Source organism: Girardinichthys multiradiatus, chromosome Y (genome assembly GCF_021462225.1).
Source record: "Girardinichthys multiradiatus isolate DD_20200921_A chromosome Y, DD_fGirMul_XY1, whole genome shotgun sequence".
Taxonomy (NCBI): domain Eukaryota; kingdom Metazoa; phylum Chordata; class Actinopteri; order Cyprinodontiformes; family Goodeidae; genus Girardinichthys; species Girardinichthys multiradiatus.
Window position 1 is genome coordinate 20,117,383 of NC_061818.1, and position 14,793 is coordinate 20,132,175.

The following is a 14,793-nucleotide window of genomic DNA, read 5'->3' on the forward strand; positions in this document are numbered from 1 at the left end:
TGGGCTTATTTCAATACCAATGTCATATTTATTTATATAGCAGATTTTAAAGACCACTGAGGTTGACTCAGATACTTTAAAATTGAATAAATGTTTCATGTTCCAGGAGAAAATAAATGGTGAATAGATTAGATTTATGCAGCTCTGCGGTTTGAGCTGTTGCAACAAAAGCCAGGTCACCTTTTCATCTTAATCTGGACCCTAGAAAGTCTAATGTCAATGAGAAATTAGATACATATTAAAAACATAACAATAAAACGTAGCTATAAAATCTTTAAATCAGACTTTAAGCCAGTGAAAAAGATCAGGTATGTATTCATGCTTCTTTTCAGCAGTTAAACCACACTGCAGTGTTTTGTACTGTTTCATGCAAAGACAGCAGATCCAGACTTAGATACAGGGCGATACGATTTGTCAAATCTCAGAATGCCACAAGCATCAGAGGCAGTCTTGATGAACTACTCATATCTCTCCTTGATTGTTTAAATCAGTCAGTATTCTGAGATTTGGTTCCTGTTGAGGTGTTGTTTCTAAACTCTCTGGTTTTCCACCCTGTCTCTCTACATCATTTCAGACTTTATAGCTGCAGTCTCGGCGCATGCAGACCAACCGCTGTGTTCCAACAGCTGCTCTCGCTTTGAGGTTGTCTTCCTGTTCTTCAGGGTGAGGAACAATAAAAACTAAAGGTCTGTTCCAAAGTTTCACAGCAGACAGCAGAGCTAAAGACAGTATGACCTAACTCTGAAATACATGTCAAGCTCTCTTTAGAAGTAAACACCATGAAAACACATCTACAATTTATTTTCCTCTTTATTCGGTTCTTTGAAGGTAAGGCATTTTCCACTTTACTCATAGAAGTGCTCAAAAAAGTTGTTTAAATTTGTTTTTGATAAACAAATATGGGTTAGGACCTGTCTGTAGTGTTCGTTGGTCTTCATGATGCTGATTGTCCCTTAATGTTCTCTAACAAACCTCTGAGGCCTTCACAGAACAGTTGGATTTATACCGAGGTTAAAACACAAACAGGTGGACATGCATTACTAATAAGATGACTTCTGAAGGCAACTAGTTGCACTAGATTTTAATTAGGGCTGTCAGAAGAAGGGGGCTGAATACAAATGTTCTCCACATTTAGTTGGAGAAAATGTTAATGTAGTTTTCCTTTAATTTAGCAGTTATTTGCTGCTCTATCGCATGAGATCTTAACTAAATGATATTTGTAACATTTGCATTTTACTTAATTTGATATTACAACAAATAAAAATAATTTTAAGTGTTCATCAATCATGTTAAAATTTGATTTAATTTATGGAAGGATGTCAGGAAGCTCCATTTCATATTTCTCGACAAACATTGCGTTCCCGCAGGAACCTTTGGAACCACTCATCTAAATTAATGGACTAGCCTAATTTGTTTGTATTTTACCAGCAGCTGACAGTTATTGCTTTTTCTCCCAGCCTGTGTGGAGGTGGTCTTCAGGCGCCTTACAGAGGATCAGTCACTGGTACTCTCCTGCATCCCTCAGCAGGAACATGGTCACCTGGTGGGTCTCCACCTGTACCACCGCGGCCCCCAGAGCCAAACCACCCTGCTTTCTGTGGCTGAGGGCACCGCAGTCAGGGTGGACCCAGAGCGTGGGCCCCGCCTACATCTCAGTGGGGGACTCAACTCGCCAAGGATCAACGTTAGCATCTCTCACCTACACCTGAGTGACACTGGACTTTACATGTGGGAGCTGAGCTACAGACAGAAGAACAACTCAGATCAGATCATCCTCGGTGCGCAGAAGTACATCCTGCTGGTTGAAGGGGAAGGTGTGTAGCTTGACTACATCATAGATCAAATCACACAGCACCCTGCACCTTAAAATGAATACTTCGACAGATTTATTGTGAAGATGATGTGCTTCTGGTTTAGGGAGGTCATGCCAGTGCTCTCATGGTTACGTCCTTCTGCTCCTGATCATCTCTGCAGCAGTAGGACTTCTTCTGCTGACAATATGCTTGTTGGCCATGGAGAAATATGTGAGTATTTAATATTTTATTTCATTTAGATGCAGATTAATCAGAGAAAGCAACTTCTTTTGTATCTGAGCAACAACTGCTGTAGCTTTCTGTGTCAAATTTTCACCTTTATAGATTTTCTTTTGATCTTTTTGCGCTAAATTAAATGTTGATTGCAGCTGTGAGTTACAACTGAAAATCACTATTTAGGCCATAAGCTTATCATGAAGTTGTAAAAAAAACAAACTACAATCTATTATATTTTACATGAAGTAATATAATTTACAAATAGTTCAGATTAATGTTTTCTTTGATTTTTGGCTGCAGCTTCTCAGATAAAACTTGCTACAAAACGTATTTTGCAAGCCTCCCCCAACTGTTGACATTAGGACAAACATATCAAGAGAGAGAAGAAATTAGCGGTTTTTAAATACCACTCCAGATGCAAACCCCTGCAATTTCCAAGAAAGGGCAAAGAAGACAACTTCTATCAAGTCATTTTTTAATTTTAAAATCCAAAAACCTAAAAAGCAGCATATTTTTTAAAACAGCAAAATATCACATTATATTATGGTAAAGCTACAATGATCATGTTCTATTCTATAATCCAAACTGCAGTAACCTACTGATAGGTTGGAAAGGAGATATGATACAAAATAACAGTGACAGATGCAAACACATTTATGGGCATCCCTGGTTAAGATGTTCAAAACGCCATAAAATAAATTGCTAATTGTAGAATAATTTAACACCGCACAATTTAAATTAAGATAATTATTAAGATTATTCAGAGAGGTAAAAATCCCATTATAAGAAGGCCTACAGCTGCAGCATACAGAGAGAGGGATCTTTGGGCATTTCTCTTTACACAGTCTTTCCACATCATCCACAGCCCTGGGTCTCCTGTGGTCATTTCTCTTCAGCTCACCTCACAGGTCTGAGATCATCAATGAAAGAAGGTTGATTTAGTGTGTTGTGATTTTTTTTTCTGTGCTGATTTGGCCGTTTTTTACATCATTACCCTGTACCCAAATGACGACTCCTTTTCAGTTTCAATTTCAAAATGTTTTGGTTTCAAATTTGTAGTAGAAATCACTTATTTGAAACAGTTTGTAAATCTCTTCTGTCCCACTGCTGTACCTCTACTGTACTTAAAAGTGGGCACATATTCCTTCACTTTTTCAAACCCAGCCAAAATGAACCAAAAAAACTAAATTTTAGTCTGATCTGACCAAAGGACATGATTTTAGTTAAAGCCCCCAGACTCCATGTTTACATTTGTGATGGTAGGAAAAAACAGGCTTTTGTAATGGCATCTCTCCCAAAACATCTGTTTGGCATGTAGATTCTGAAAATATATTTGTGTTGTAGGTAAGGTTAAGGCACCATCGCCCACCGCAGCCTCATTCTCCTCTTTATGAGGAAATGAGCAGGAAGCAGCAGAGAGCAGGAAACCCCAAAATAAACCACGAGGCTTCCCCATGCCCGGATGAAGTCGACTTCCCAGTTTACGCCAACCCAAACATCCGGCAGCTGCAGGATAACTACTACGCCTGTCCCCGACAGCTGGCCCTCAGAGCCTGAACGCGCCTGTGGCATCCCGCCAACAGGAAGTGACATCAACATGCTCAATAAAAACAAGGACAGCTTAACAGACAAGAAAAAAATGCTGTTTTATTAATATTTGAAAGAAGCTCCATATTTCATGAAAACATTTGTTTCGGTGCATGTCATTTAACAATCACATTCTATGAGGAGAAAGAGATATACAGAGAAAACAAAAATAAAACATTACAAGCCACTGACTTCTCATTAACTCAGTAACAACATGTATACTAATAAAAAAGGCAAAAATCAAAAACAAAGCAGCCCTAATCCCACCTCCCACCCTTCATAACACAAAACTGAGGAAAGGAAACAAAGAAAAACCCGTGAGGGTGACAGGCTAGAATCCCACAGTGCTAAAGTGTGAGATGCTCATTGGTTTTAGGAATACACAGCATGGCGATGTAGCACTAGGACAATATGAAGAGAGACTGGGGGTGGAAAGGTGTAGGTGGTGGGCTTCACCCCATCCATCTGTTTGTCCCCTTAAAGAAAAACTAAAACACATAAAAACACATCAGAACCCCTGCAATAAAACAGCCACTTAGAAGAAGCAGGCCATAAAATTCCCCAACCCTTTTTACCTTCTGCCTCGCCCAACACTTGTGCATAGATTCATGATCCTTTTACAACCAGCTCATGTTTCACATAACATCCTCCGAAACCTTAAAAACAGAAATGAGCTAAAACAAGTCTGATTAATCTATTAATAATAATACCCGCCGCGGAAAAACAAAAGACAGAAAGATTAATGCACAATGTTCCTGATTCAGTCAGGGAGGGACCTCATTAAGAAAAACACAACAAAGATTCAAACATACAGAATTTGCATGTTATTTTTTTTTAAACAAACTCATTGACCACTTTTGTTTTTAAAAGTAAAGCAATTTTTAATATATAGATTTATATTATGAAGCACTCCATTTTTGTTTAAAAGTCCATTATTTGGTTATTATGTAACTGCTACGGATTTAGAAACAAAAAGTATTTTCTTCTGAAATCCATAACTTTCAGTGCTTAAAATTCTGTCTTTTTTTTTCTTTTTAAAACTCATCATACATAAGAAAATGTACATTAAAATGGCGTGGAGTTGGTACTCTGGAACCCTGGCTTTCCTGAGACAAGATCCACTTTAATCGTGTGTGTGCAAGATAGTGAGCCTCTTTTTTTTTTTCCTCTTTTCTTTTTCTACAAAGGAAAAAAAAAAAAACATAATACATAATCAACATAAAAACAAACAGATAAGTTCATGAAAATCAACATAAACAGAAGGAAGAAGGTTAAACAGAACAAGACAACACTGTTCAATCCCAGAGTTCTGAAAGTAGCACAGGAAATCTTCATTTTTGTGAAGTGTTTTTTTGTTTTTTAAATGGAAGCATTTGTCCTTTTGCTTTCTTTTTCCAACATTCGTGTTGTTTGATTCCTCCGTTGTTTTGCTGAAGAAATAAAACTGTAAACTGTCAGCGGCCTTGCAGGAAAACCCCCCCCAAAAAAACAATGACAGGACTTAAAATAATAAAAAAAACAAAAACAGAAAGGTAGGCACCTCTGAGGTGAGCCCTAGAAGCCAAGGCTCGGTCTGATGTCTCGTCCTTCACTCTCCGTTTGCTCAGATTAGGGAGAGTTAAAGTCCCTCTTACCCCCAATCTATGGCCACAGGTCTGAAAAATACTTTTTTTTTTTTGCTGTTTTTTTCTTTCCATATATAATTTTTTTTTCATTTTTTTTTTTTTAAGATTTACAGTCTGAAAAATGGTGCAATACTCAATTATGATCCATACTTTCTTGGATTATTCCACATTGAAAGCCACTAAGGTAGATAAAACATTACATTTAAAAAAAACCAAAAAAAAAAACAACACTTATTTTAGTCCTTGAGTAAACATTTACACGTGAACTGTCCCCCCGTTTCCCCCTCAGTACTTGTATCATGGTGTTCATGTAGCTGGGTGAGGGGCGAGGCCGACACTCAGTGCAGCGCTAGAGGCTAGTTACAACATTACAATATAGTTTCTGACAAGCAAAAAAAAAAAAAAAAAGCATACTGACACAAAATGAAATACGAGGCGGACGACGTTTTCCGCAGTAATCACGAGCTCTCGTACTGGTGCATCTCAATAAATGAGAAAAGCATCAAAAGTTTATTTCGGTAAACTATGAAACAGTAAAACTAACAGATTTATTGCATGCAGACTGATATTTTTTAAGTGATTATGTCTGGTAATTTTGATCGTTATGACAGGTAATAATCCCAATTGATTTTGTACCTTTTTCCTTCTACTACGATTCCATTAACGTCCCTGCATACAGCACTCTCAACAGCTACAGTGCAGTGAAAAAGTATTTGCAATCTCGCAGAATCTTGTTTTTTCTTTTCGTCTCTGAGGTTTTTCAAATAAACTAGTTTCACTGTCAGACAAAGGGAAAACTGAGGAAATACAAAAGAAGAAGGGGACAAAACCATCTAACAAAACCTGACTCAACTATGAAAAAGTAATCACCCCTCCTCTCACATTATGACTGTTAATAACCACCTTTTAGGAACATCGAGTTCAAATTCACCAAGAGATTACTCTAAAAGTAACTGTCAGAGCTAAAACAAATCTCATAAAGCAACACAACGTCCCCTAATCTAAAAAAATAATAAAATAAATACTTCAATCAGTCTGGAAAGAGGTACAAAGATATTTCTAAGGCTTTGGGAATAACTGGGAGCCATTATCCACAGAAGAGAAAAACATGGAGCAGTGGTGAAACTTCCCAAGCTGAATAACTAAAATATCCGGCCATCAGTTCAGGACCTTAATGTAAAGCGAGTTTGGGTTATTCAAGACACTGAACTGAAGCGCACAAGGTTCAAAACCCCCAAAAAGAAGAACCTTGAGGGGCCTAATTAAAGTCTGCACTTGAATCCAACTAGGATTATTATCAGAATTACCAGAAATAAACATCTGAAATACATCATTCTGTGTAATAAATCCAGGTTTGACTTTTTGTTTACGGAATTACTGCAATAGTTCAGTTTTGACGTCCTAACATAATGAGGTGCACCTGTACTTGGTTTTTTACACCTGACAGACATTCATTCATACAGTACAAGCAGCCTTGTGCAAACACACTGATACAAGATGTAAAATTTGCCTTTATAATCGATCTTTGCTTTCAAACATTTCAAATTTGAGTAACTCTCAACAGATGCTGTCAAAAATCTTTGAAGTGTATGAATCAGACAAAAAAAATACCTACAAAAAAAACTTTCACATTACATTGTTGGCGCTTCTTTTTTGATTCAAGTATTTGTTCTCATTATTCTGTATAACTCTGATATGTTTATGATCTCGTCTTCTGGGAAACATAAAATGGGGAGGGATGAAGCAAAGGGTGTAAGGGGGAAAACAGGTCAAGACTAGCTGAACACATCCATTATGTACTCTGGGTTGTATACTGTGTATGAGCTAGCATGTGCATATTCAACCCAGTCCTTTTGATTTCTTGGGTTCCTGCTAAAGACTCGTATCTGATCCGTGATTACGAAGCAGGCTTTACTCGAGCTCCAGTTGCCTTCAAAAGTAAAAATGTAAAAAGTAGGGAGAGCATTAGATTTCCGACACTTTACAGGTAGATAAGAGTGCAGATGAGGGTGTGGGAGAGGCTCTCAGTGCTGATGCCGCGCCAAGAAATCCACATATGAGAGTCGAACCTCTGGCCCCAACTTCCCACCCCCTCCTCAACTTCAACACCAGCTCCATGATTTAAGTCCAGTGTGGAGTTCATTAATGCAGGTTTTCAGGAACAATCTCACAAACAAACAGCACAGGCAAAAAGTGATTGTTTTTTTTTTTTTTTTGAACGATGTACGTCCAAGGCGACTCTGGAAGAGGGCAAGTCCCCAAAGTTTATTTACGTTTAAGACTTGGTACCAAACTTGAGGTGCGTCTCAGCTTCTGAGCGCGCAAATTTTTTTGTTGTTGTAGTTTCTAGTTTTTTGAAAATCTTGATGATAAAAAAAAAAATAATAATGTTTTTGGTTTTTAAAGAGATGTACCCGATGTGACCCATAAACAGTGCACAGACACATACAGGGACCTCCCTCCACCTCCTCCTACCGCAGCTGCTAAAAAATATCCCCGTCCACTGTTCCTCAGCATCATCTGTCCTGCCCTTCTGCTCCTCCAGTGCCCTGATGGGTACACCCCAGCAGCAATGACTTCTTTCATCGAACATAAAAGACATCGTGATCAAATGGAAGTAGACACCAGCAATCCAGTTGGCACGAGACTGAAGGTGCGACGGCCAACACGTAGCGTCTCCAGCAGGTTATTTAGTGTCAATCTAGGAGAGGCGGGAGTCTCTTTCAGTGTCCCCTACATTTAACCCAGTGAGGTTTCAGGAGAAGCTGCCTGGTAGTACAAGTTGTGAGATAATTGGAGACTGGCAGATGTAGAGGATGGCTGCGGGCAAACACCTCCTTTGTCGTTTGCATAGAAATGGAAGGCTTGCTGTCATTTGAGGTGGCTCTAAGTGTGACAGAGTGCTCCCAGAAATCAATGTGAGTGAAGCCCATCCACGCCAGAACAGGCCGACTGCATGCAGTTTTGATTACGCTGTTAAACATCTGCTGAGGCGGTTATCGCCGGTTCTGCTTCGGAGATGGCAGGAAGGACCAGGAAGGAAGCTGAACACTGCATAAAGACCAGTTTTTAAAAGCAATGAAATGATCCTCGTAGACAATCAGAAACTAGGTATGGACCGGTTTCCAGTATCAAGGTATACCAAAGTTTTGAAACAATACAAACCCACAAAGAAGTCCTTTTGATAAGATGCCAGAAGAAGTGCAGGAGTGACCTATGTTTTCACTGGCTGTATGGAGCATTGATTAACACAGCGTTGCCCCTCCCCTACCTGATGCTGCCCACTGCAAAGTTGTGTACTACATCTTCCTATTGCTTAGATAAATGAAACAATTTCTGGTTGCAGAAATTACAGATAGACAGTATGGAAATTAAAGGAAGTGCCACCCATCAGTCTTATTAAGGCTCAATTCATACTACCCAGTCTGCTGCACAGCAACATTTGGAGCAACCCAGACTTGTGGACCATGCTGGCTGTGCGTGTTGACAGCGTGAATAATACTATTAAAAGGATGGCGCCAAAACCGCAGGGAAGTGAACAATGATGCCTGTTTTTAAAAGAGTTGATCCTCTGATTCACTGCTGTTTTCCCCACTTTGAAAAGTTCCCTTCTACATGAATACAAAAAGTGGACTGATATCCTAGTGAGAAATCACTTAATTTTCTTCTTCTACTTCTCTTCTGAATAGAAAGTGTACAAACCAGTGCATTATCACCACTACTTCCTCCTGGATACAGTATTTCTCAGGTTCAGCATAGTATGAATATGGACACGTTCACTGACTCAGAGAGGTGTGTTATTGCTGTTAAACTACAGTTGACAAGCTAAAAGTTACTAAGGCAGCTGACTGCAAGCTGGCTACCAGAGCAGATAGCCTGACTAATACCAGCTTGTTACATTAGAGCAGTTTGTCACTTAAACAACTACAACTGAATTAGGTGGGTCAATATCACAACATTTAACAGTAAAAATCTAAATTTAATTTTTTCTAAATATTGCGTAGACCTAAATTATAATTATGACTACAAGATGTCATTTTGTTTTAGCAGCAGTAGGACTAATTGTTGCTTTTCTGTTTTAAATAAAACAATCTAGATCACGTTGTACATTTTTGTTCTAAAGGTTTTAGATAATACCTTGATACTGTGAAACCATGGGATTTTTCTCCAAAAAGAGAATCTCCCACAGACCTATGCCTATCAAAAACTATGTCATCAATAACTTCAGCAACAAAATAAATGCACAATGGCAATTCAGTAAATACAAACCCCTCGCCCTCCACCCTTAAAAACACACTCATCAAATGACTTGATCTTTGACTAAAGTGATGCTTGCATGAGAACGACAGACAGTGGAAGTGGTGCTTGCAGAAGACATGCTCTGACGTAGCAGTAGTAGTAATTTCTGAGCTCCTCTGGGCGCGAAGGTGGAGGAGGAAGAGGGATCCGCAGGGAGGAGGCGGGTTAATGAGACGGCGGCAGGGAGGGAAAGGTGAGGGCTGCTGCAGCTCAGCTCTCTGCAGCAGGCAGGCACTCAGTGGCCACACTATCACACCGGTTGGCAGGGCCTCCTAAAGAAAATCTAAATAAAAAGGGAAGGAGGAGATGGCGATCCTCCCTGCCGGATCCAGCTGAGCGTTCCCAGACACCAAGGCTAAAAAGTTCTCAAAGTTGCAATGTTAACAGTGATGTTTTACTTTGATGAAAGGAGGTGAGGATGAGCGCTTTGAGTTCTCTTTGCATTTCCCTTCACTTTGCTACCGTGTTTGACATCCTCTGGTCCCACTGACTTAAGAAGGAAAAACAAAGTTCCCATCCATCTCAAGTTAAAAAATAAGTACAGAGAGAAGCCACTGAACAGATTGCTTTGAAGTCTGTTGCTTTTGTAGTTATTATTTGCCAGTGTTGCTTCTCCTTTCTTCTGTTCGTTGGCATTGAGGGTACAAGGAGCAGCGGTGCTCTTGTTAAGTGCTATAACAGACCACCTATTCACAAGTCTTTGCCTCATTTTTTAACCTTTTAAACAAACATGGACAAAAAAAAGTGATCTTGTCTTCTGGATGAGGGGAAAAGATAACAAGCTCTTCTCAATTTGGTTTCTTGCCTTCTTCCCAAACACACACACACACAAAATCACACACGCACAATCTTATGGAGAGGTGGCTGGCTGAAGAAGTGCTTTGTATCGAAGTCCTTGTGTCTTGGACAGAAAATGAATGGTTGAAGACCAGCTTGCTACTCTCCTGAGTTCACACTCTCTCTGAGGGGAGATAAAGGGTAGTAGTGGCAGTTTTTTCCTCTCTTTCTGAGGGCAGATAAAGTGTTCGCAGTTCACTCTATCCTTACAGTCTGCTTTCAGTCATCGGGTGCTTGGACGGTCGAGTCTGTGGCTAATATTGCACGTCGCTTGAAATGGTGGGTTTGCAGGTGGAGTGGGCATGCGGAGGAGGGGAAGGAACAATTTGAGGTTTTCATTTCTTCCAAAATGTCACTGAGACAGTCTGAGACCAAACTGCAAAAAAGGAAAAGCCCAGGCTGAGGTGCATCAAAGTGTTTGTCTTTTACAGTTCCTTTGTATTAGCAGTGGTTCATATCATTATATGTACATCCTCCCACCAGATACGATTGACAGACACATTTGAATAACATAATTTCTAAGCTTTGTTTTCAAATGTTTCAAGAATACAAACCATAAAAAAAATCAAAATACTACAAAAATAAATGGCTTGAACAAGGCGAACAAAGTAGCATCATTCCCTTTGAGCGATGTGTTAGGGGAGCTCGATCCGACTGCAAAATAAAAAAAATAAAGATGCACTGAAGTTGTGAGCTGCAGCAGCATGTACTTTCCACTCAGGTTTCACTGGCTCAGAAATAAGGGTGTGCAAGTCCTCTGTAAGCTTCTTTACCGAGTAAAGAGTGAGCGTGGATAGCAGGGCAGGAAACAGTTTAAGGCTAATATTAGTGCTGAGAGAAATAAATGTCGGGTCTGGACCGGCTGACAGTGTGACAACCACTCTGATTGAAGGGTTTTTTGTTTACTTTGGGAATGATGCCTTTTCCATGGATCTCTGAGGTGCATTATGATTGCCTGAAAAGGCAGTGAGGGATCACACCAGTTTTAAGATGGCACTTTGTCGCCATGTCAGTTTAACTCAGGTTTGTTGAAAACAGCGACTTTCCCGTTTGTTTCTGTAAAATTCTTTCTTTGACAAAGGAAACACTGGGGTCCAAATTCACAAAAGAAGAACTGCAACTGAAATGTTGTTTAACACAAAAAGAGCAGAGGAGGTGGACAAAGCCAAGCAGCGAATATGAAGCCTTGTCCTCCTCTTGTCTCTCCTCCTCATCTTCACATCCACACTTGATTATCTCCACATTGATTTGCAAGGTTTTTGCTCCTCTTTGTCAGTTTTCCTCCTACATGGATTCTCCACTTAGCAGGTCGCCAGGCAGCAGCGTGTTGATTGGTGTGGGGCTTCCCATGACGCGTCCTTCCTCCCCACTCGGGGGTCCCCACAGGCTGGAATACTGCTGAACACCTCCCCAAAGCAACTCCCCTCCCGTTTTTGTTCCACCTGCTCCGAGCCCGCCGCCGCCACCTCCGCCGCCGTTGTTATTGTTGTTCCAATGGGGTGAGTGACCAATAGGATGAGCAACTCCGGATCCAGCCATCCTGGTCTGATTGGTTCCCGGGGTGGCCTGCCAACTCGTTGTTCCACCGAGCGACTGGCCTTGTGCAAAGAAGCGGTTCACCTCCTCTTCCCCGGCAAACTCTGCTAGAATGGTGGTGTTCCCCAGCACACACCTGGGTGGAGACACAGAGGATCAAGTGTTAAACCTCTTGAAATAAACTGTCTTTAAAGCTCTAAAGCTTCGGGGGACGTACATGTGCAGGGACTTCTGGGCTTTGGCGGCTTCGTCCTTGGAGCTGTACCGAACCACAGCGTTTCCCTGTGTCAGGTTGAGGTGGAATGTGATGAGGGGACCGTGCTGCATGCACAGTGTACGCAGAGTTGAACCGTCAATCTGGAAAAAAAGGTCACGCCCTTATGATTAGACAGACAGTTGATGTTCCTACAACAGGAGAAGAGTGAAGTCCTAAGAAGAAACCGTTACCTGTGGAGTTAGGTTCCTTAGAACCAGCCAGCTACTGGTCCTGGTGGAGCTGTCCGTACTCCATGTGGTACCTGCTGTGTATGAGGGTGATAGCAGCAGAAAGGAGGTCTGTTTACAGGGAGGTTCATACTTTCCAGGTCAAAAGTGAATCGGTAGTGTCAATAACATCGCTAAAAAGTCAGTTGACATGTTCAACCACATTAAGTCATCCTTATATTTTCAAGATTGCCACTCCCTCTAAGACCCGCCTGCTCTGAACTAAAGCCACATTAAAGTATCTTTTGCTCTTTGAGAAAATGAAGCACACACTTCATTACTATACAAAATTACCAGTACATCTCCATGATTTAACCTTTAGAGAGCCCACAGTTTGGAACAGAACAACACATCAACGCCAATTTAACTTCTTTTTTGATTTTCTATTAAAATCGAACAAAATTATTCATACTAGAACCAAACTTCGCTGGTAAGCACATTTCAGTGTAGCACTACCTGTGGTGTAAGAGCTGCTCCATCCTTGGGCCAGGCCCAGAGAGTTTCCGCCCCAGGTGGAGGAGGGCTTGGTATTTGTGAGGCCAGGCGGGGGGCGGGAAGGAGTTGTGGTGCTGCTCCGCGGACCCTGGGGGACCTTCCAAAGCTCGTGGGACAGAGACGCCTGGCTGTGAGAGATGGGACCTGAAGACCAGGTTGATTTCATCTCTGACAGCTTGCCTGGATGGAGAAGAGGAAGGGAGTTGTTGGTTTACAGAACCAGGTGGCTGAGAGACTGATGCTCCTGAAGGAGGGAAGACTCCTTTAAGTTCTTTAAAAGTTATTAAAGGACATTACAACCTCTGACTAAATATACACTCCATGCTGCTATACCTTCAAAACAATCTAGCAATCTAGCACTCTAGGTATAAGGAATAGAATGAGGAGAATATATTGTTTAAGACCACCAACGATCTTCTTATTATTTCCTATCACACAGAGCAGACAAAATGTATGGTTTGTTTGACAGAAAGATGGGAAAAAGGACAGGAAGGAAAGTATTTTAATGAAAACAGACTTGAAATGTAAAGAAGTGCCAGTTACACATAGGTATCAAAGCCATTTCATGGCTCCTATACAGTTGTTATATAAAAATTCATTACCTTTTCAGAATCAACTTTCCACACATCCTTTATTTCATTTTAAAATATAAAGAGTTTAAGTTCATTATAAATTTACTTCCATAACTGGCAGGCTTTGAATAATGAATCTGGAAAATCAAGATGCTGAAAAGAATGAAGAAAGGACAGAAGGGGACAAGGAAGTAAGAATGGACAGATAGGAGGAGAGACACAAGGAATGAAGTAACAACAGAAGGAAGGTCAGGTGGGAGGAGGGAGTGAAAGAGGCAAGGGTTAAAGAAAGGAAGGGAGGGAGTTAGGACACCAGAAAGGAAACAAAGAAAGCAAGGGCCAAAGCAAGGACATAAGGGAGAGAGGGAGCAAGGACACAAGGAAGAACAAATTGAAGAACAGAAGAACGAATGAGAGTAAATCAACAAGGAAAGAAGGACGGACAGAAGGAAGGAAGGGTCCAACCAAGGACAGGGGAGATAGGGAGGAAGGAAGGAAACAAGGAAGAACAAATAGAAGAAATGAAGAACACATAGGAGTAAAGCAATAAGAACAAATAGAAGAAATGAAGGAAGCAGGAAAGCAAGGAAGCAAGGTAGGGAGGAAGGAAGGAAGGAAAGAATTAAGGTCGAGGAAAAGGAAAAAACGAAGGACATAAGGAAGGAAAGGAGGGAGGACACATGGAAGGAAACAAAGGACAGTCATAAGCATGAATTGCAGGAAGAAACAAAATAAGAAATGAAGGGGAAGGACACAAGGAAGACCAGTTGGAAAGACACAACATTTAGACAAAGCACTGCGTAAGAACCCTGCCTTTTCCTGTGGGTAAATGTAGTTTATATCAGTCAGTCATAGCTTGCAATTTTTGACAGTGGTTCTGCATACTGGCAGGTTTATGAGAGGCAGTGACAGTACACTCAGGACAAAATTTTATAACTGCTGGTACTGCATACTGCTAAGTAGTGACCAACTCTGAACACTGATTTAGGAAAGACGACAATCTAAACAAGTTTCAAGCAACAGAAATCTGGATTAACACTGCAAGGGGAGTTTTCACTGGATAATATACAACAAGAAATCTCAAAGGAGCCATGTTTGATAAGGAGTGGTGATGTGAATGACATGCTTCTCCTGTTAACAGTCGTATTTTGCATGTTACAATGAAATATAGAGCCTTGCAGAAGCATTAAGACTGCTTTAACTTTTTCACATCTGTCTCATTACAATCTGACAGACAAACACAACGTAGTGAATAAATATGATGAGACAAGGAAAATCATACATGGTTTTCCAGATGGTGTGGTCAGCCCTCCTAAGTCAATACTTTAT

General features: G+C 40.6%; 2 protein-coding genes across 2 annotated transcripts in view; one reads left to right on the plus strand and one right to left on the minus strand.

The window, feature by feature from the left end:
* The first annotated feature begins 723 nt into the window (after positions 1-723).
* On the plus strand, positions 724-5,657 carry LOC124864404. The gene is made up of 4 exons (XM_047359180.1): positions 724-828; positions 1,458-1,814; positions 1,918-2,024; positions 3,375-5,657. The coding sequence occupies exons 1-4, from the start codon at positions 780-782 to the stop codon at positions 3,585-3,587; spliced, it is 726 nt and encodes a 241-aa protein (XP_047215136.1). The 5' UTR covers positions 724-779; the 3' UTR covers positions 3,588-5,657.
* The window catches only part of LOC124864405 (trinucleotide repeat-containing gene 6C protein-like), a 50,092-nt gene continuing 38,956 nt past the window's right edge, over positions 3,658-14,793 (minus strand). The window contains exons 17-20 of the mRNA XM_047359181.1: positions 12,854-13,072; positions 12,362-12,435; positions 12,132-12,271; positions 3,658-12,050 (exon numbers count right to left, since the gene is read on the minus strand). Coding sequence (XP_047215137.1) covers positions 11,663-12,050; positions 12,132-12,271; positions 12,362-12,435; positions 12,854-13,072 — 821 coding nt within the window. The 3' untranslated portion in view covers positions 3,658-11,662. The remainder of the gene's footprint in view (positions 12,051-12,131; positions 12,272-12,361; positions 12,436-12,853; positions 13,073-14,793) is intronic.

Coding starts and splice junctions, on each gene's coding strand:
- LOC124864404 (XM_047359180.1), top strand. CDS start 780: ATGAAAACACATCTACAATTTATTTTCCTCTTTATTCGGTTCTTTGAA. Junction 829..1,457: donor CTTTATTCGGTTCTTTGAAG/GTAAGGCATTTT, acceptor TTTTTCTCCCAG/CCTGTGTGGAGGTGGTCTTC. Junction 1,815..1,917: donor CCTGCTGGTTGAAGGGGAAG/GTGTGTAGCTTG, acceptor CTTCTGGTTTAG/GGAGGTCATGCCAGTGCTCT.